Source organism: Lissotriton vulgaris, chromosome 10 (assembly GCF_964263255.1).
Source record: "Lissotriton vulgaris chromosome 10, aLisVul1.2, whole genome shotgun sequence".
Taxonomy (NCBI): domain Eukaryota; kingdom Metazoa; phylum Chordata; class Amphibia; order Caudata; family Salamandridae; genus Lissotriton; species Lissotriton vulgaris.
Genome location: NC_141698.1, coordinates 703972262 through 703994056, shown reverse-complemented (window position 1 = coordinate 703994056; position 21795 = coordinate 703972262). Strand labels below are relative to the sequence as shown.

The following is a 21795-nucleotide window of genomic DNA, read 5'->3' as shown; positions in this document are numbered from 1 at the left end:
GTACTCCCCCAGGTGTCTAGTTTTCAGAAATGTGTGGGTTTAGTAAGTTTCCCCATATGGCCGCCAAGCCAGGGGCCAAAATCCCAGGTGCCCCCCTCCCCTTGCGAAACCAGGTAGTTTTGTGATAGGTAATTCTGCTGTCTCCACAATAAGTTTGGACCCTTTCCTGCCTCGGGCACTTGACCCACCCACACAAGTGAGTTACCTTTTTTATCGGGAGACTTTGAAGAATGCGGGCTGGGTATAAGTTTGTGGATCCACGTAGATTTCAGAACTTTCCATCACAGAAATATGAGGAAATTGTGTTTTTTCAATTTTTACTAAGTTTGAGATTTGCAAGCAATTCTGGGTTATAGAACCTGGTGAGAGCCACAGAAATCACCCCATTCTGGATTCCCCTGGGAGTCTAGTTATCAAAAATGCACAGGTTTGCTACGTTTCCCAGGGTGCCGCCAGAGCTAAGTTTCGAAATCCACAGCTAGGCACTTAGCAAATAAAGAGTCAGTTTTCACTGTAAAAATGTGGTGTGTCCACGTTCCGTTTTGGCCCGTTTCCTGTCGCAGGCACTAGGCCCACCCAAACAAGTGAGGTACCACTTTTATAGGGAGACTTAGGGGAACACAGAATTGGTGAGAAACTGTTATTACCTATTGACTTTCTTTGCATTTCTGCCTTGCAAATGTAAGACAATGTGTAAAAAATAAGTCACTTTGAAAAATGTTCTATAATTCACATGCTAGTAGGGGTACACACAATTTTGGAGATGGGCAAATAACTACTGCTTCTAAACTCTATATTTTGTTCCAATTCCCGAAACACATAGGTGTCCTTAATACCTGTTTTTCACTCTTTATATTTTACCAAATGACTTGCTATATACTCGAAAAACAGTGAAAAACCAATGCAGGAGCCAGTTCAGTCATTGGCTCAGTGTTTCTCGGGTTCTTGGTGAACATTCAAGTACTATATATCCTCACAACCAGAAGGCTCCAGCGGATGTAACGGTATATTGCTTTAAAAAATCTGTCATACTTAGAAGAAGTTCCAGGTAAAAACGTTGGCAGTATGGCTATTTTTTTCAAAACATTTTCAATATTTCTTACTTTAAACTGTTTGTTTCTAGGAAAAAAACCTGGATGTATCTACACAAATGTCCCCTTGCTAAATTCTGAATTTTGTCTACTTTTCAGAAATGTTTCGTTTTCCAGGGTCCATTATTCATTTCACACCCATTTCTACCACTAACTGGAAGGAGGTTTAAAAGCACAAAAAGTAGCAAAAATAGGTGATGTTTCAGTAAAATGGCAAAACTGTGTATAAAATGTTGGTTTTCTGGCAAAAGTCTGCCTGTCCCTGAAAGCTGGGAAGATGGTGATTTCAGCATCACAAATCCTTTGTTGATACAATTTGCAGGTAAAAAGCCAGAAGCTTTCTTCTGCAGCACTTTTTCACAATTAAAAAAATAATATATATATATATATATAAATATATTTAGTTGTATTTTGGCTCATTTCTGGGTCTCCCCCAGGGGAATCCACAAACCCTGGGTATCTATAAAATGTTTAAATCCCCATGATGTTGGAAGAAAAGGACTTAAATCTGGCGTGGATATCTTATCTGGACAAAAGTTAACAGGGGCCGAAATGTGAACTACCCCAAATTAGCACGGAGGGGGGTGTAGCAGTAAAAGGGTTAACAGTGCCCGAAGCAAGCCTTTGCTAGGCCAATGACAAAACAAAAACTTGAGACAGCTTAGCTTGTAGTGGGTCATGTGACTGGTGCGGCATCAAGCCAAAAACTTGACCCAGTGCCTGGTGTACACTGACTTAGTAGATAGGAGCCTGGCTGCCAGAATCACATCAACAACTTTCGAAGGAATATCAAAATCGACTGGCTGCTACTCCTCAATCTCCACGTGGGGTGTAGAGGCCCAGTTGAAGGACCCTGCCATGTTGCTTTGACAGTAGATCCTCCAAAACAAGCAGCTTGATCAGAAGACAGATGCTCATGCCCATGAGTTCTGGATACCACACCCTCCTGGCCCAATCTGGAGCCACTAAAATGAATATGGGCCAGTCTTTCTTGATATTTTCAAAACTCGAGCCAGGAGGAGTTAATGGGGGAAGGCATACAGGAGTCATGAGATCCACTATAAGCAGAATGTGTCTCAGCAAGAGAGACTTCTTGGGAACTCTAGCACACAAAAATCCTGAAAATTTGCATCCTCTACAGCTTAAAAAAGATAAAGGAAGAGTTCTTCCAGGGCTGGAAAATGCCTTTCACCACCTCAGGATGTTTGCCTTGGCATTTAGAGACCCCACCAGATGGTTCACGACCGAGAAATTCTCTGGCGAGTCTGCCCTTTCCAGAGGCACAGAGCCTCCTGGCACAGGATCCAGGACTACACTCTGCTACGCTTGTTGCAGTACCACATGGTGCTGTGGTCTGTGAGACACTGTACTAGCCTCTCCTCGATGAATGGTAGGAAGACTTTCAATGCCAAGTGGATCACCCGCAACTCTTACAAATTGATGTGGAGGCGGACCTCCACCTGAGACCAGAGTCCTATGACGTCTACCTCTCCCAAATGGCCTTCCAAGCCGAGCAGTGATGCATCCGTGACCACCGTCAACTCTGGGTGGGATAAGGAAAGGGGGTTGCCACTGGATCAACTGTGGCCTAGTAGCCATCACTGCTGATCATTTGCAGTCTCCTCTGAAACCTGGAAAGAACACAATATGTTTCCCTGGTTTTGTGCCAACGTCAGGTGCCACTGCAGAGTTTGCATGTGCCATCTGGGGTGGTTGGCCAACAGGATGCAGGAGGCCAAAAGTTCTATTAACCTCAATTCCATCTTCACTGAGATCTAGGACAAAGGTGGAAACACCAGTATCGTAGCTTGATTGTCCTGGACTTTTGGCAGAAAGCACGAAACTCCTACCCATTGCCAGAGCGAAGCAATTCTGTCGAGACTGGAGGTTATAATAAAGTATTTCTGCATCCCAGCCATCCTGAATGGTTTAGGCTAAAGATGCCTGTGTATTCTTTAAGGAAAATTGACTGCATAAAAAAAGTTGTTTTATGTAAAAGCAAACATAGACATGGTGGTCTGCTGTCCCCAGCAGGCCAACATCCTTGTGTTACTGCTCATTCCTAATGGGTCACAAATTGCGACCTGCCTCATGAATAATGATGAGGCAGGTCAATTGCGACCCCATTGGGAATTGCTAATGTGTTTGAGACACATTAGTACATTTAATTTTGCGAGTCTCTAATTGCAAGTCGCAAGCAGTTGCAATTAGAGACTCGCAAAATGAAATGTTCGTACATCTGGCCCATAGCTTTTTGCCCACAGAAATCAGAAGTGGACAACATGACTAATTCTCTTTACTGGGGCAAGGCTTTCCATTTATTGAGAATGTGGAGGAACCAGATAAAAAAGAGTGTACACTGAATGTATCAAATAAAACTATGCTGTTTTTTGTGTGCAAATTCTGGCCCATGCGCATGAACTCCTAGGTGCAGTCTTTTCCATTGACAGGAAGTGGGGTTGATGTACATGATGGCAAACATTAGTGATAAGCACGCATAACAAAAAACAGGAAGGCAATATACTTCGGTGCCTCTCATCCAGCAGGATGGGGGCTTGGCCTAGCACAAGGCGCTGTTACATTTATTTTCTTTCCATTGACAGGGATTTTCCATTAGAACACCTCATTCGACATGCACTTCTCATAAACAGTGAGACATTCAAGCATAGGACAACAAGGATCATTAAGGGTATTTGATTGGGAATAATTTGCAAGATTCGCCAAAATTCTAGAAATACTGCAATCCTCCTACTTCCATAATCATGATTTTAGTTTTGCTGTATTCTGTATACTAATGATTGTAAAGTAAGATACTTTTGTCCTTACTGTCTTCACACCCGGTTTAAAAAATATTCATTTACTTCTTCTCTTGGTCAGGTATTCAAATCTGCCATGAAGTCTAACCGATTCCAGAGCCGACTTAACCAGAAGTTACAGGCTGCCTTTTGAGGAACCATATTGGGCTTTTCACTCTCAACATTCTAAAGAATGTGCTAAACAAGGAAGCATACATCATTGAGTATTTCATCAAGTAAGAGATTCATTTGAGCTCACAAATATTATTTACAATTTGTGAGCTACCGTCACACTTTATTTTATTATTGGTCTTAGATTTTGTCTATTGGTTGACAAAATGGGCAATATAAAAGAATTGCCTTACCGGAGGTTGTTCATTATGTCTTTATGCTTTACATCAGCCTCGGGCTTAAGTAAAAGCATGCGTAAACCCAATGTGAATATACATATTCATTTTGGTGGTATTAATCGAGTAATTCACAAAAACTAAACTTACTCTTGTAGCTTGGGCTGCACCTGGTTGATATTTGTTCCATGGTGCAATATTTAGCATGGTGAAATCTTACTCTGGGAGCTTGGGGGGACGAGGGCAGTGGGGGTGAGAGGATCTGGACTTTCCAAGCTGGTCATATTTCGTAAAGTTTAAGAACACCCACAAACACAAATATTTTTAGGTAGTCGCTAATGTTTTTGTCATCCATCACCATCATGCAAATGGTAAGACATTTACTGCCAGCAAAATCAGAAGTACATTCCTTTCATGGGTGGAAGGAAGACCCCAAAAATTGGTGGGTTTGTACAGCAAGAGGCTTTTCACCAGAAATGTTTTCCCTGTAAAGAAAAAAAAAAAACGAGCAAATGCAGTGCCATTTTCCCCATGAGCATTTATACATGAAGTTAAAAGTCCGCCCGTAGAAAGCCATTTGCAAGAGTCCTGTACTGTTGAGGGTTTCCAGAAGTACTCTAGAAAATATTTGTCAATTACTGACCCACTTAAATGTGTCCCCACACAAGTGTGGACGCCCAATGATGGAGATGTACGGATCCATAATGTTTAGTATATATTGATATTGTATGCAGAGTTAACGAGTTCAGTATTCCAAAGTAGTAAGAATTAGAAAAATAACTTCACAGTCAGCCCACCAGATACACTTCTTACCTCTTGAATAAGAGCATTATGCCGCAGCACTTTACGTGCTTTCATGATTCGGACTATAGCAGCTTGAAGATACATTTTTCTGTCTTCATCTACAGCACTTCTGGTTTGTTCCACCTCCTAAAATAGAATGTGTAAACACTTTAGCTTCTCTTTTTTCAATTTTAAGTAGACTTAACGATTTGCGTATAAAGCACATTTACAGATAAAAAAGTAGTTTGTTATGTATTATGATACCCCCATGCTGTTGACAGTTATTGAAAAGTGACAGGATGGCTAAAAAATGTGTCCTGTAGGACTCCAGGATGCACTAGCAGTGGATCAGGACTGTGGAGGCAAAATGTCCATCCCAACCAGCCGGACTATTAAAGCAATAGTGATTAATGAACGTGTGTACTGATGCTAATTAACAACCAGACAGACAGACATCCAGGAAAGGCACTCTGCGTGCCAACACAGTGGCAGCAGCCTTGGCTCTGGTGGAATAGGTCCTCAGACCTTCTGGAGGCTGCTTCTTAGCCAACACATCTCTAATCTTAATACAGAGGACTATCCATTGAGTTATGGTTTGCTACTGCACCACCTTGCCATTCTTCGCACCACCGAACCCCACAAAAAGCTGATCATCCATGAAATGGTCCTTGTTATATTCTATGTAAAAAAAATCTCTTCCTCTTTCGAGGGATACTGTGGAGCAAATAATGTCAGAAAGGTGATAGCTTGTCTGACATGAGAAGTTATTACTACCTTCGGCAGGAAGGCAGGTGGAGTTCTTAACACCAGTTTTTCTAGAAAAGGGTGACATAAAGAGGTTGGAGAGAGAGAGCCTAAACCTCACTCACATGGAGTATTGATGTTATTTCAATTCTCAGTTCATTATTCATCACATAGGGCTTCACTGAGAATAGCAACAGAATAGCACGGTACAGCAAAATGCTGCATCTAGTACATTTATAATGAATGATCTTTGAAAAATATAAAATCGGATGAAACACCTGGCAAAAAATGTATCCTGGTAAAACCAAGTAAAGTGTAAAATTCATAAAGTGCAAAACTATCAAGACATTAACAGATCCCAGCAAGTCCAAAATTGGTGGATAATATGACACAACAAAGTCAATAAAGTGCACAAATTGATAAAAGTGCAAATTTCTACAATATTTGTTAAAACCTAATTTTAAACATTTTTATCATCTTAACCAGCAGTACAAGGTGGTGTTCACATAAGCCGGCTGAGTCAGGAGTTTAGTACCACTGCAACATATAGTTGAGACAGCCTGCTATTTGTAGGTATGACTAAGAGATTTCAGGTTAGATAGGGTGGTTTGATCTTTTATACACCACTAGTTTATAATATCCAGGTATCTTTCAATTTTAATTTGATCAATTAGTTTAACAAAGTGAAAGGGGGCAAGGAACACGACCACCGGGAGGGGGAAAACACCTGTGTCGGCCTGCCTGACTTCAAAATGGGGGCCGGGACTCTCCTAACGAGAGATCACGCAGGTGGCACCCCCGCAGCAAGGGGTGGGGGGGAGACTGGAGAGAGTCATTGAGGCACCTTGACAGGGCTTAGGACAAGGAACAGATGGCCCAGGCACAGTGAGACAGGCAAACACCCAGCCCAATCCTGACCCTAAGATGGCCGCTATGAGTCATCTCAAGGAGACCCACCATTTCAAGGGCTTTGAAGGTCCTGGGCACATATCAGGGACAACTATCTACGAATGCGTCCTTTCCCCGCAGCACAAAAAGGGGACCCCAGCCACAGTGGTCCCTAACACGTTGTGCTATTACTCTTAGAAAAAACGGCCATCGGCCAGTCCTCAAACACATCTCCCATCTGGCCTACCCATCAGGATACGGAATCTGTGAACCTACCTCTGACCGTGGAGTCCTAGCTTTTTTTTTTTTTTTTTTTTTTAAATATATTTTTATTGCAGATACACAAGGAGCCATCATACAGTCTGCCGGTGAGCCCCGGTTTAAATTTAGCTGTTGTTACATTTCGCTCTGGAAGATACACGGCCATTTAGCCCACACCCGGAGGTCGGGCGGCGAACCTGTGCAATGTAGTATTAGCACTCATGATTACCACCTTTAGTCGGTCATAGGCTATCCAAGTTTCTGCGTTTTCAATTTATTGGAACATGCCTCCCCCCTCCCCCCTCCCTCTCCCCTTGGTGACTGAAGGTAGCAAACTCAAGTCCGGATTCTGCTATATGCAAGTAGACGAAAGAAAAATAAGCATTTTTGCATCTGTACCCCTCCCCCTCACCCTCCACTATCAATCAGGGACACTCATTCGCTCAAGGCCTGCCGTACCAAGTGGCCCACTACAACTAATGCGGTCAACCTTATGTCTACACTGTCCAATCTATACCCCCGCTGTCTAAGAGCTGTGTCACCCCCCCTTTCTTCCCTCACCCTACTACAGCCTCCCATCCAATCCACGACAGTGTCTCCATTTAGACCAAACTTTCCGAAATTTTTGGGGACAGCCCCTGGCCTTAAACGTGATCCTTTCCACTGCCATATATAGGTCTAAGCCTCTTCTCCATTCTTCTATTTCTGGGGGTGCCGGCGCTCCCCAATGTTTTGCAATATCTCGTTTGGCAACAACCAGTGCCAGGACTAAGAAAGTGAGTAGTGGGCGGGTCAGGTCTACTTCAGTCGTCATTCCAAGCAGCGCTAACTTGGGGTCAATGGGGATGTGGGCCCCGAGGATCTCCTCAAGTTCCCGGAAGATCTGCACCCAGTACCTCTGTATTACAGCACATGTCCAGACAGTATGATAGAAATCCCCCTCTTCCTGTAGGCAACGGAGGCATCCTGTTTCCTCTATTTTCCCCATTTTGCAGAGACGCACCCTATCAAAGTATGTTCTATGAAGAAAGTTAAATTGAATCAGTCGTAGCCTGGACTGGATAGCCACTTCCCGGGGGTGCATCAAGATTATCTCCCAGTCCATCTCCCCTACCTCTGCCTCCCACGTGTGCCTAAGTTTTGTTAAGTCACCCAGCATGTGATTCGTCAGCGTTTTGTAGGTAAGGGACACCGCCTTCCCTACCATGTGTTCTTGGAGAAGCCTCCCTTCCAGTGGTGCGTACTCAGGAATATCAGTAAGCGTGATGTTTTGGGCCCTCCAGGCATGGCGCAGCTGGACATATTTAAAATGTTGCGTGTTGTGTAACCCAAACTCCGCCTGAAGAGCTCAGAACGACTTCAACTCCCCCCTGGTTATTACATCTCCTATGGTGGAAATACCAATGTCGTCCCACCTCTGGAATCCGCGTAGTTTATGCAGCTCGTGCAGCCAGTGGCAATGCCACAGCGGTGTCTGCCGCGTGGGTTTTGCCTCCCAGCCCATGCGTTGTGTGGCTTTCGTCCATGCCCTTAGCGTTATGGATGTAGCGGGGAGAAGGTGGGCTCCCCGAACCTTCCCGTAAAGATATCGCAGTATGTTTTTGGGTGCCAGCTTAGCTCTTTCTAATGCATACGTCGGGTGGTCCGCCGACGTGTGGAGCCAATCGTTAATCGGAGTCAGGTGTTCCGCCCAATAGTAGGCCTCCAAGTTGGGGAGTGAGATTCCCCCACTATATTGGTGCCTCTGTAGTGTGGTCAGGGCCACCCTTGCCTGTTTGCCTAGCCACAGAAAAGATCTTAGGTCTGCGTGAATCCTGTTGAAGACTGCCGCCGGTAGTGGATAATATTTATTCTGTAGGGCGTATAGGAATTTCGGTAAAATAACCATTTTGTACATGGCCGCCCTACCCAGAAGTGTTAAGGGAAGCTGTCTCCAGCGGTCCATATCCGCCACCACGTTTGTGATGATTCGCTCCATGTTTCTTTGGAACGAAAGAGTAACATTCGTCGTAATATAAACCCAGAGGTATTGGAATCCTTCTGCTGTTGTCATCAGTTCCCTCGGTAGTCTCCCCCACTGATTGCGCCCTTGCGGATCATAGAGTACTGATTTGTGCCAGTTTATTTTGTGGCCCGCCATCCCCCCGTAGCGCTCCAGTTCTGTAAAGAGCTCCGGCACGGTTGTCTCTGGCTCCGTAATATAGAGCAGGACATCGTCTGCGTAGAGCGAGATCTTTTCGGGATGTAGTGTCGTCTCCCCAGCAGTAAAGTCGTGGATATCCGGATTGTGCCGGATTCTGGCCGCTAGCACCTCAATAACAAGCGTAAAGAGTAGTGGGGACAGGGGGCAGCCCTGTCTGGTACCTCATTGGATTTGGAACTCACGGGACAGTATCCCGTTGACCCGTACCCTGGCCCTCGGGCCAGTATAGAGTAATCGGATCCATGCCGTGAACTTTGGTCCGAATCCAAACTTCTGCAGCACTGCAAACAAGAAGGGCCAGTGAACCGCATTGAACGCTTTTTCGGCGTTCAGGGAGAGGAACCAGTGTGGGACCTCTCTCCTCTTGGAGCCAGTTGTGGGCTCTCCTGAGATTTAGCTTCGTCGCCCTATCAGGTAAAAAGCCCGACTGGTCCCTATGTACCAGGCCCGCGACGACCGCCCTCAAGCGGACCGCCAAGATGGTCGCCAGCACTTTCACTTCCGTGTTAAGTAACAATATCGGCCGGTATGAGGCACAGTCACTCCGTGGCTTGCCCTCCTTGTGTAGTGGTATTATCGTGGCTATCGTGAGATCCGGTGGGAGTTCTCCCACCTCAAAGGCACCAACGAGGAGGCCCCTAAGATGGCAGGCCAGTAAGTCCGCCGTGCGTTTAAAGAGTTCTGCAGGGAAGCCATTCGGGCATGGGGTTTTACCTGGTCGAAGCCTGGCTATGGCACTCGCAATATCTTCAGTTGTTATGTCCACTTCCAGTGCTCCCATGTCTTCCGGGGAAAGGACCGGCAAGGTGGTACCTTCCAGGTATTGGAGGGCCTCCCCGTGTGTCGCCAGGTCTCGGGTTGCGTAAAAGGTTTCATAATGGGTAGCAAAGGCCTCCGCTATCTCCGCGTCTGAGCTGACCTCAGTACTCCCTGCCGTATCGATACTGTCTATCCATCTCTTAGCTCTCTCTTTTTTGCTGAGCCATGCCAATAATTTCCCTGACTTGTCCCCCACGTCATATAATCTGTGGAGGGTGGCTAATGACTGGGTCCTGGATTCGTTGGTTACCAGTTCCCGATATTGCTTCTGAACGTCGAGGAGTCGCCATAGAGTATCTTCAGACTTATGGGTTAAGTACTTGCCCTCCCATTCTAGAATAGCCCGTTCCAGGGCTGCTACCTCTGCCTGAAGCCTCCGTCTGTCCTCACCTAGTCTGATTCTAATCCTATCGCGTAGGACCGGTTTCAGGGCCTCCCATAGAGTGATTTTCGAGTCCACCGAGCCCTCGTTGTCTGCAAAATATACCTTTATGTCTGTCCTCACGTCTTTCAGCATTTTTGCGTTTTGAAGATCCCATGCTGCAGGATCCCGCGTCCCTAGCTCTGTCGCGCCCCACTCTCACATACATCGGTGAATGGTCAGATATGCCCCTGGCCCTATATTCTGCGTTGTCCCCTGTACTCAGATACTGCCTGGACATGAAAACATAGTCAAGGCGCGAGAACGTCTTATGTGCCCCGGAATAATAGGAGTAGGCGCGCTGCGTCGGGTGAAGCCACCGCCATACATCCGTTAGTCCCAAGGTGGACATCTGGTCAAATAATGCAGTCCTGTGTTCGTCTCCAGCTGTACTGCCTGATCTATCCAGTGTGACATTCATCACATCGTTAAAGTCCCCCCCTACCACCTGTATTGTGTCCGCTGTGTCCAAAAGTATATTTGCAATCGAGGTATTCGTGCGTGACTGTAGTTTGGGTGGTGCATAGACGGAGATCAGGGTATATGTGTGTCTGTTCCAGTAACCCTGCACTCCAGCGTATGTGCCCTGTGGGTCGATCCATGTACGGGTAATAGAGAAAGGTTGGGATTTTCTAACTATGACTGCCACTCCCCTAGAGTCAGATGTGTATCCTGCATGGACCAACACCCTGTATCTGCCCCTAGCGATGAAGGCACACTGAGTACCCCTAAGGTGGGTTTCCTGCAGGAAAATAATGTCAGGGTCCATCTTTTTAATGTACGCGTTCACTAGACCTCTCTATCTTTGGTCCTAGCCCATTCACATTCCACGTCAGGATAGTCAACCTCCTGTCCGCCCCATGCGATGTATCTAGCGTACCTGCCATTGGAGAGTGCTGTGTCTATATGTGTCCCAACCTTTGCAGTTGGAGGTGATGATGCGAAAGCACAGCCTGCTTAATTGATCCTTTACCTAAGTCTTCAGCGTCCCCCACCAATTCCCCCCCAGTCCCTTGCCCCAACAAAATCGAATATCCCCCTCCCCCACCCCACCTCCCTCCCCTTCCAGTTGTGTCCTTAAACTAGACATAGCTTTCCGAAGGAGTAGGCCTGTCGCCCACCCACCAAACCCTCCCTAGTAAACACCGAACAACCCTACAAACGGGTCAAACAAAACACAATAAAGGGGGGTGTCAACTTGCGTGCTTCCCTGATACGGGCTGCCATTCCAGTCTTGCATGTCCACCGGGTCGTCGATTCTCCATCTGCTTCGCCATGTGTCTGTGAGCATAGTGCGTTCTGCGTTTTAGGCCTTTCTCCGCTATGATTTGGAGTCTGGAATCTCGGACTCTGGCGCACTGTGCTGACCAGACAGGTCCTGTTCCAGCACTCGGATCTCCTGTACCAACGGATGATCTGATTGTCCCTCTTCCTCTTCTCCTTCTCCACCTGATGTGTGGCTATCAAGTGTCTCCTCCTCATCCCCTTCCGATCGTGCCGAGTTCCGCAACACTGTAAATCTCGACCCCGGTGCAGCCGCACCTCTCGGAGAGGCAGAACGCCCTTTTCTTGCCTTCCCGGTATCACGGGCTCTATAAGGCGTTGCTGGAGTTTGCCTCTTAGATCGCCTGGATTTCAGTCTCTGAGGCTTCGGAAGTTCCCAGTGAGTTGCATTCTTTAGTGACCTATCCAGCGCATCACGTATTGCGGTCTCTCTGCTATTGAGGATCGGACTTTCTTCCAGCCATTGCCATGCGTCTTCTGGGTGCGTGAAAAAGAGTGTCTGCTCATTGAATATCACCTTAAGTTTCGCCGGGAACAATAGCATGTATGACATTTTTAAGTCTCCAAGTTGGGCCTTCACCGAGTCAAAGGATCGTCTGCTTTTGTACCTCCTGACTGTAGTCCGGGAATATCATGACGTGCGAGTTTTCCAGCCGAATCTCGCCCATTTTCCTCGCCTCTTTCAGTATCATGTCTCTGTCCGCAAAGTTCAAAAAGCGTGCAATAACCGGGCGTGGTCTTGCCCCCTCCGGCAGCTTCACAAGGAGAGCTCTGTGTGCCCTTTCTATTATGAAACACGGTGAAAATTGTGCCAGTGGGAATGTTTCTCGTAGCCACGAGTACAGGAAGGACACCATATCGTTCTTTTCAATTCCTTCTCGAAATCCAACGAAGCGTAGGTTATACGCCTAGCCCTATTTTCGGCATCGTCCACTTTCCAGATGAGCTGGCGATGTGAGGCCTGCAGCTCCGCCATGTCTTTTCGCAGGGTTGTGTTCGAATCTTCGGCCTCTCCCAGCCGCGTCTCCGCCGAGGTGACCCTGTCGGACAGATTTCGGAAGTCCTGTCGTAGGAGTGTCACCTCCGACCCCACCTCGCCAATCTTGACCTCCAATGCCGCCCTTGACACCTGGATATCCGTGCGGGAAGCCCGAATTGCCATTAGTAGCTCGGTGTCGGAACGCATGTTCGGGGCCGCAGGGTGGCCTTCCGTCACCTGGCGCGGCGCAGCAAAGTTGTCCATTGGGCCTTGTTTGGGTCCTTTCGCCGGGATCTCCTTTTTCCCCATGGTTCTTCGGGTGGTCGCCGTCTGGGGCGCTCCCTCACCAGCCAAGGCCTCCTCGGTCCCGACCCTCAAAAGCTGCTCGTAGGGGGTTCCAAGTGGTAGGGCTCACTTTCTGATCTCCTCTTGCCTCGTGCCGGATCCCGGCCTCTCCCGTCGTGCCCTATACCAGCTGCGGTTTCCCCCGTGACTCTCCACCTTCAAGGACCTTTTTGGCCTACCTCAGGTGCCTAGCCGGGCGCTGGGTCAGCAATCCTCGTAAGGAGCGACCTCTGGTCCACCGCCTACCGAGTATGTATACGCCAGGCGTCAGTTCCTCTACCGGCCACGTTCCACCGACTATTTCGACAGCGCCCTTGCGTCGCAGTCCCCTTGCGTAGATGCTGTGTGGCGGTGTATCTATAGCGGTTGCCTTCGCAACTCCGGCTAGTGCAGTTTATTATGTGCAACTACTTCCTTAGTAGCCCCCGGGCTTGGCCGCTGTTGTCGTCGCAATACTGATGGGCGCTCGCCCCCGTGGTCTGCTGCTCTCTCAGTTCAGTTTCTACGTCCGGGTCTAGGCCCCCCTGGTGAAGCTAGTTGAGGCACCGAGTTGTCTACCGGGGCCCTGGGTCCCCCTGGCCGCTCCACCTCTCGCTCTCCGGGCTACTGCCGCGTCTTCCTGCCTCCCTGTGTTCCCACCGGGGACAAGCCTTTGTCGGGGAGTCCTAGCTTTTTGACCGATGCCCGGTGGAACTGCTTGGTAGCTAAAGATGGGCTGTGGACTACCCCTTCAGCCGTCACCTACCCAGCAGGTCTTTGGACAGAATTTACTTAGTTTCTCCATTGTATTCTCCCTCCTACCCCTTTACTCCACCCCCTTTCTCCTTTATGCTCCATTTATCTCTCCTCTTTGCTCTTTAATTGTTTTCCCGTTGAGACCTAGCTGTTTGGCTGATGCCCGGTGGAGCTACCCGATAGCTGAAGAGAAGATGGACTGTGGACCCCCCCCCACATCCCCCCCCCCCCCTGCTGTCACCTACCCAGCCGGACTTTGGGCAGACTCACCTTCGTCTCTCCATCCTATCTACCTCCTACCCCTTTACCCCATCCCCTTACCCTAGTAAGCTCCATTTATTTAATCTTCTACTCTCTTGAAATGTTTTTCTAGTAACCTATGTAACGTGTAACTGATGTAATTTTGTAATTTTTGTGGAACCTTATGTAAAGAGCTCTGATACCTACGGGTCTAGCCAGCGCTATATAAAACTCTCAAAATTAAATATATTGCGACCAGAAAGTCTGTTTTCAAAGTTCAAGAGAATACACATAAGGAAAATGAGAACCAAATTTAAGTCCAGCTGTGGCGTTTTGGCAGAAACATGCTGCGTACCTTTAAGAAATATCATCACAACAGGTGATTTGAACAAAAACTGTTAGTGTGGCAAAAACAAAAAGGTCAAAAGGGCCACCAGAACAAATTACTCACTTTCCGTAACGATATATCTGTAAGAAACATTAGTAGTGATAGATTCCTTACCTTAGAATTACCCCCAGGCGTCAGACTGGATCCGGAAAGTTTTCGTCAGCAGTACCCCTGCGCGTCGGTAAGCGTCGTCATTCGGCTGCACGTGCATCGTTGGCGCCGGGATGACGTCTCTGGAGCTACTTAGATGTGCCCACGCGCGCGGACGTCAGTTCTGTACACAACTCTTCGTGCCAGGAACGCAAAGCCATGCAAGAAACTGACCACTAATCTCATGAAACTAGGGCCCTGAAAGGGATGACCTTAACCCTAGAAATCAGTTCGCAGAACGGGGAGGATGGGTGGGGCGGTAAGGAATCTATCACTATTAATGTTTCTTACAGATATATCGTTACCAAAGGTAAGTAACTTGTGCATCTGAAAGAACACATAGTGATAGATTCCTTACCTTAGAGATGGTCCGCTTGTGCACGGCCCAATCTTTCTTGGCACCCACGTAGCCAACAAAGAACTGTTGTGTGCGGTTAAGGTAGAATGAGAGCGCATATTTTGGGTCCAGACGGTGGAGCCTCTCTTCCTCTTTAGAGGGATGCCGAGGCGGAAAGAAGGTTGCCAAAGTGATGGTCTGCCCGATGTGAAAGGCAGTGGCAACCTTTGGCAGAAAAGATGGACGAGTCCTTAGAACAACTTTTTTTTTTTTTACTTTTTTTTTTAAACCTTTATTAGTTTCGTTCAACACAGAGTCATGACAGTCACAGCATCTGCAGTTCAATAAGGCAATTTGTATGGTACATTCAGTAGAGAGAAAAAAAAAAAAAAAAAAGAAAAAAGAGAACAATGGAAACATCATCCGATCAGTGGCTAGTACAGTGCAAATACATCCCCCAGTGTCCCACAGTGGGAGGCCATGCGTCTATGGACCTTCCAGTCTATCCAGCTGGGGGGTCTTAGGGAGAAGGGGGCCCCCCCCCTCCGTATACAGGTGGAATATCAGGTAAGTAGGTGCGTTAGCGCAGTCCACCCCGATCCTGAAACGTCTCTGTCCTCAACAGTCCGCTAATTGCTTCACCTTGTGTAGTGGCGCGTCTCTTGTGCATCTAGGGTGTGCCGCTCCGACCAGCATCTCAGCTTGAGTTATGTGTAAGGGTGATCTAGTTGAGATTCAACTGAATGTGGTGTGTCGTATTCCCCCACTCAGGTGTCGCCTACAGCTTCGTGCTAGTACAGTATTCGTTGTGTACATATCCCCAACAGTCCATAGTGCCGGAACGGTGGGAGGGTTAGCAAAATCTATCCCTAAAGTCGTATCTCATGGATCTCAATTATCCCAGTCTCCCCCACGACAGTCCATCAATAGGCATGGTATCCCCTCCCGAGTTAGGTGGGTCCAATTACTACCTATAATGTGAGATGTGGCAAGGTGAGTGCAGTGTGAAGCACTGAGACGCTCATGGGTCCGGAACCGGCTCGTCCTCTCCAGAGGAGTCACTTTGCATCGCCTGAGAAAGCCAGTACACCTGTAAGGGGGACCAGAAGTCACTCGGAGCACAGCGGGCGGGTAGCAGTTCCGCATAAACGCCATGTTGTTCCTGACAGTATTGGAGGTCGTCCAACCAGTCCTTAAACTTCGGCGCCCTCCCCCTCCCCCACCTACAAGCAATCCTCCGCTTGGCGAGGAGTAACGCAGTGTCAACAAATTTACGATCCGACTTGGGCACGTTTCTGGTATATCCAAGTAGCATCACTATCGGATCCAGAGGGAGAGGGCCAGCAATCATTATCTGGAGGGCAGCATGTACCTGTTCCCAGTAAGTTTGTATTGCTCCACATTCCCAGGCGAGATGTAGGAAGCCCGCGCCTTCCGCTCGGCATCTAGCGCATCTATCATCTTCCGAGAGGCGAAACCTCAACTTTCTGACTGGTGTATAATAGTATCTTTGCACAAACTTGTAGTGAATGATTTTCAATCGACAGCTGGAGGATATTCTAGCCGTGACCGAGCAGCAATACCTCCACTGTTCATCCGTGAGTGCGATAGGTAGTTCCGACTCCCAGTCAGCACGTGCTTTAGACAGCACGATCGGACGCTGCGCACGAATGGCGGCATAGAGTTTAGACACCAAGTGCTTGCCATCCGATACTAGCATGACATGCAGTGGCAGTGCCGTCCCTGGTTCCTCCGGGAAGTTAGGGAGAATGTCTCGCATACCCTGCCGGAGTCGAATGTAGTAGAACACCTCCATAGGTGTCGGGGGAGCAGTCTGGAACACCTGATCTTTGGTACGGAACAATCCATCCCGGAATAAGTCGCCCCACGTATTAAGGTGTACGCGGTTGCACATTGTCCGGAAACCCTTTTCCAGTAATAGTGACAGTTTCGGGTGGTACGCAAGAGGCAGTGCCGGTGAGTATAACATGGGGGCGTCCAGCAGTTTAGCTACCCTCCGCCAGGCATCGATTGTGCAGGTTACAGTGGTAGCAGGCGTCTCAACATCCCCAATCACTCCCATCAACATGCCCTTGAGCGGGAGTGGGTGCACGATCCAATCCTCCGCTGCAACCTGTGGCATAAAGGGGGCGGGGCTAACCCAGTGATAAGCATGCTGCGCCTGTGCACTGAGATAGTATACTTCCAAATCGGGCACATCGAATCCTCCCCTATCATACGGCTGTGTCAAGACCGCCCAACTAAGGCGCGGTTGTTTACCTCCCCAGAAAAGGCGAAGCAGCTCAGAGCGAAGTCGTTTGAAAAAATAGGTGCCAGGGTGATAGGGTATGTTTTGAAATAAGTATAAGAAGCGTGGGAGGACGACCATCTTGATCAGGGAGGCTCTGCCTGCCATCGAAAGCGGGAGGGCCAGCCATCGAGACACATTGTCTGTCAGTCGGGAGATGGCCACACCGTAGTTTAACCGGATAGTGTCATCCTTAATGAGCGATATTTCAATGCCCAGATATTTCAAGTCCGAGCTGCACCATTCCAAGGGGTAATCCAGCGGAAATCGGGTGACCGAGGCAGTGAGGGGGAAGAATTGCGATTTTTTCCAATTAATATGCACCCCGGATATGCCGCCAAACGCTACAAATTCCCTCAGAAGCGGGTTGAGGTTTTCTTGTGGATGTCGCACATATAGAGTGACGTCATCTGCATAGAGGGAAATACCAATCTGCCGCTGGTTACAGTTAAAGGCACTGGTCTTGTGTAACTGTCGAATTCTGCAGGCCAACGGTTCTATTGCCAGGGCGAATAGTAGGGGTGATAGGGGGCACCCCTGTCTAGTCCCTCTCGTGATCGGCATCTGTGTCGACAGCACCCCGTTAACGACGACCCTAGCGACCGGAGCAGTGTATAGCAATGTCACCCAGGCGATAAATATTCGGGGGAACCCCATTCTGCTCAAGATAGCCAGTAGATAGCCCCATTCCACTGAATCGAACGCCTTGGTGGCGTCCAGAAACACGGCAGCAACCGGCAATTCGGGTGCAATGGTAGGAATGAGGGAGAACAGCGTGCGCAGATTATGAGACGTGGCCCTCCCTGGGACAAAGCCAGATTGATCCGGCAGCACGAGAGTAGTCATGAGTAGGGACAGTCTAGTTGCTAACACTTTCGCAAGAATCTTCGCGTCACAATTCAGCAACGACAGGGGTCTATAGGCATCAGTGTCCGTCGGATCTTTTCCCGGCTTTAACAGCGAGGTGATCGCCACCTCCCTCATGGAACCCGGCAGTATCCCTACCTCTAGCGAGTCCTCGAAGACCTCTTTCAGTACCGGCGCCATGATGTCGATGTAACATTTATAGAATTCGGCCGGTAGGCCGTCCAGCCCTGCCGCTTTGCCATTACTGAGGGACATGATCGCTTCCCTAATCTCGTCAAGCTCGAAGGGGCACCCCAAGAATGCCCTGTCGCCATCGCTTAGACAGCAAAGCACTATGTCCTCCACGGAAATTACCAAACTCTACCTCGCCTTCCTGCTGTGTGGAGTATAGGCTTTTGTAGTGTTGTAGGAAGGTGTCTTGAATTCCCTTAGAATCCTGGTATATCCTTCCGTCCCTATCAGAGATTTCCAGGATATGGGTGGCAAAGCGCTGGTGCCTCGTGAGTGCCGCCAGCACCTTCCCTGGTCGGTCACCTTCGCAATACCGCCTAGCCGTCCAGTATTTACCCCGGAAGTTCACCTCCCTGGCTGCCTCCTCCTCATAGGTCGTCAGTTTGGCTCTGAATTGTACCGCTAGGTCAGGGCTGGGATTACCGGCCATCTCCGCCTCAAGCGCCTTAAGCTCCGCTTCGAGTGTAGTTAATGTACGCACTATGCCTCTCAGTATTCCGCAGATTTTAGAGATCGTGATTCCCCTTACAGTGACTTTGAAGGCTTCCCAAATGGTCTCGACCTTATCGACAGACCCCTTGTTCCTAGGGAAGAAGGCTTCGATCTCTTCTCCGAGTTCATGTTTAAAGACAGGGTCCAGCAAGGCCGAAGGGAAGAGCCGCCATGGTGGTCTTACCCTAGTATGTCCTGGCAATTCCAGGACAGCCAATACAGGGCAATGGTCCGAGTAGGTACGGGGCAGATGTTTCACCCGAACGATCCCTCCAGCTAGGCCCCGTGAGACAAAGCAGTAGTCGATCCTCGCCCATGAGCGCGCATGTGCTGTGTAGTGGGTACCTTCTCTAGCTACTGGATGTGAGTGCCTCCAACTGTCCACTAATCCTGCCTCTGTAAGTATTCCCTGAAGAGCGTCCCTGGCCTTTGTGTTGTACTGTCCACTACCCTCCGATCTGTCCACCATAGTATGTAATGATAAGTTGAAGTCCCCACCCCAGATGATGTGCGTGGCCTCGGTCTCCAACATGTGACCCCACAATGACAAGAAAAAACCAGGAGTATCGACATTAGGTGCATAGCAATTCACAAACATGATCACATCAGTTCCCAGCCTTCCCCAAAGGATGACATACCTCCCCTCCTTATCCACCCGCACACCCAACTTTTGGAACGGCAGCCTCTTATTGATCAAAATAACAGTCCCCCTAGAGTACGTGGAATAGGAGGAAAATTCTCTCACACATGCCCATCTGCTCGCAAACTTGGGGGCACTACCCGGGCTAAGGTGGGTTTCCTGGAGCATCGCTATCTGCACATGGTGCCGATCTAGATACGCAAGTACATTTCTGCATTTCCGGGGGTCATTGAGTCCACGGACATTCAAGGACATTATGGCGACCGTAGCCAAAGCATCATCACCCATGTGCGTCAACATATCCCTGAATGAAGCCAACAGTTGATGTTCCAGCCCTCAGTTGAAACGTACCAATTGTCAATCTCTCCACTGTCCAGTGCAATCTCTCCATCCGAACAATCATGCATTCATACATGCACACTCCAGTACCCGTACACTTGCCAAAAACGCCATACGCAGCAACCCCATCACTTCCAACAACTAGTATCCCAACAAACGAACATCCCCCCTGTCTCCATACACAACTACCCAGCCCAGGCTTTCCATTCCCTCCCCCCACCCACTGAAGCAACCCAAACTTGCCAGTACCATGATCCCCCCCCCCGCCCCAATCCCAGCACTCAAGAACAATAGAAAAACCATGTGGGGAATTCCCTCTTGGGAACACCAGAGGTACGCCCAAAAACACCCCAACACTCCCCTCTCGACCCGCATGCATCACACGGGAAAGACAGAGAAAGTGGGGTGGTGCCTGGCATGTATAATCCCTGCGGGTTAGAGCCCTCCCAATAAACCTGTGTCTCTCATCACCGCCCTCCAATCCGGAGAGGTACCATATAGTTCAGGTGAACCATCCATGCAGCAGCCGTCGCTCGTTCAGGTTCCTGCTCCGCCGTCTGCCTGCCCAAACCGATAGCAGTTCCTGCAGTGGGGCAAAGCACACCAATCTATTCATCGCTCCACAGCAAATCCGCAATGCAACATGTCCATAATCCACGCCATCCCCGGCCGGTCATGGCAACCCCGCCGGTTGCAGGCCACAAATATCCAAGTCCAGCCTCAGTAACATCACAAGGAGTCAGCGCCCAAGAGCAATCCAAGCTGTCATCAGGATTCCTCGTGCTCGACCGGATTCCCGCCTGCCTTGTCTTCCTCCTCGTTTCGCCCGTCTCTCCTAGCAGTGCGGAGCCTCTTAACGTAGTCCTCAGCTTGTTGTGGGTTCGCAAAAAAATGTTGTTTGCCCTGATGGGTCACCCTGAGGCGGGCCGGGTACAGAAGCGCGTAATCCACCTGCATATCCCTTAGTTTCCTCTTCACATCCAGGAATTTCCTCCGCTGGTCCTGCACCATGGGCGTGAAGTCCGGGTATAAGGAGAACTGTACTCCATCACAAGCCAGGTTTCTGTTCGTGCGAGCTGCGCGTAGTGCCGTGTCCCGGTCGCGATAGTTAAGCAGCCGGGCGATGATGGGCCGTGGCTGCGCCCCCGGCTTGGGAACTGGACCCAGGGAGCGGTGCGCCCTCTCGACAATAAACTGACTGGAGAAGGCCTCCTTGCCCACGGCAGTGATGAGAATGCGCTCTACATAGTCCTCCATGCGGCCAGTGTTGGTGGACTCCGGATAACCCGTGACGCGGATGTTGTTGCGTCTGCTTCTCGCCTCCAACTCCTCATTCTTCGCAGCTATCACTCTCAGTATATTGTCCATCCTAGATAGGCGCGCATCGTGGGCAGTCGTCGTGTCTTCCGAAGTAGAGATGCGGCGCTCTGCTTCCGTCAAGCGCTCCTCGTGGACCTCAAGTTTCTGCGCAACACCATCCATTCTGGATGATAGACGGTCAACCTTGTCCACTATCGTGGCGAAGCCCTGCCGCATCTCCTCCATCATCATTCGCAATTCCGGGGCCAGGGGCGCAGTGGGGGGTTCAGTGCCTGACCGTCCTGGGGCACCGCCGGTTCCCGCCGTATTGCGCGATGGTTTTTTGGCCGTCGCCGGTTCAAAAGATAGCTTGGGCTGTTTAATATCGTTCTTGCCCATCGCGCCTTGTAAGTGTGCACCCACTGGGTCCTGCGAGTGAAAGGAATATTTGCGTACACTTCCCACAGAGAGGTCTGTTCGCCCCAAAAACCCCCTCGCGGGGCGGTCTCTTCCGAGGCGGTTATACCTCGCCGAGGGACCAAGCCAGCAGTGTTCCAGTGGCCCCCCTGCCTCCTCGAGCCCTCACTCCAGCAGTTAGGGCTGGTCAATAATGTCCGCAGTGGAAGGCGGGTGTGGCGGATCTCCGTGGTAGGCTAAGCAGACTAGGAGCCAAGTGGTGCCAGTGGGGGGGTGACGGGACGCGCCACTTGCTCAAGACAGGAGCCCGCCGCTCTGCCGGTGAAGATGACCCCCAGCGGTCCCCTGCCGCTCCGTGTGTGTGAGTGCCCAGCTGCAGCAGGGTTGGGAGC

The 21795-nt window shown here is 49.3% G+C and overlaps 1 protein-coding gene across 1 annotated transcript in view; it reads right to left on the bottom strand.

Annotated features, from left to right (window-relative positions):
• The window catches only part of CUL2 (cullin 2), a 570015-nt gene that overhangs the window by 11314 nt on the left and 536906 nt on the right, over window positions 1-21795 (bottom strand). Inside the window, exon 20 of the mRNA XM_086941531.1 lies at window positions 5047-5163. Coding sequence (XP_086797657.1) covers window positions 5047-5163 — 117 coding nt within the window. The remainder of the gene's footprint in view (window positions 1-5046; window positions 5164-21795) is intronic.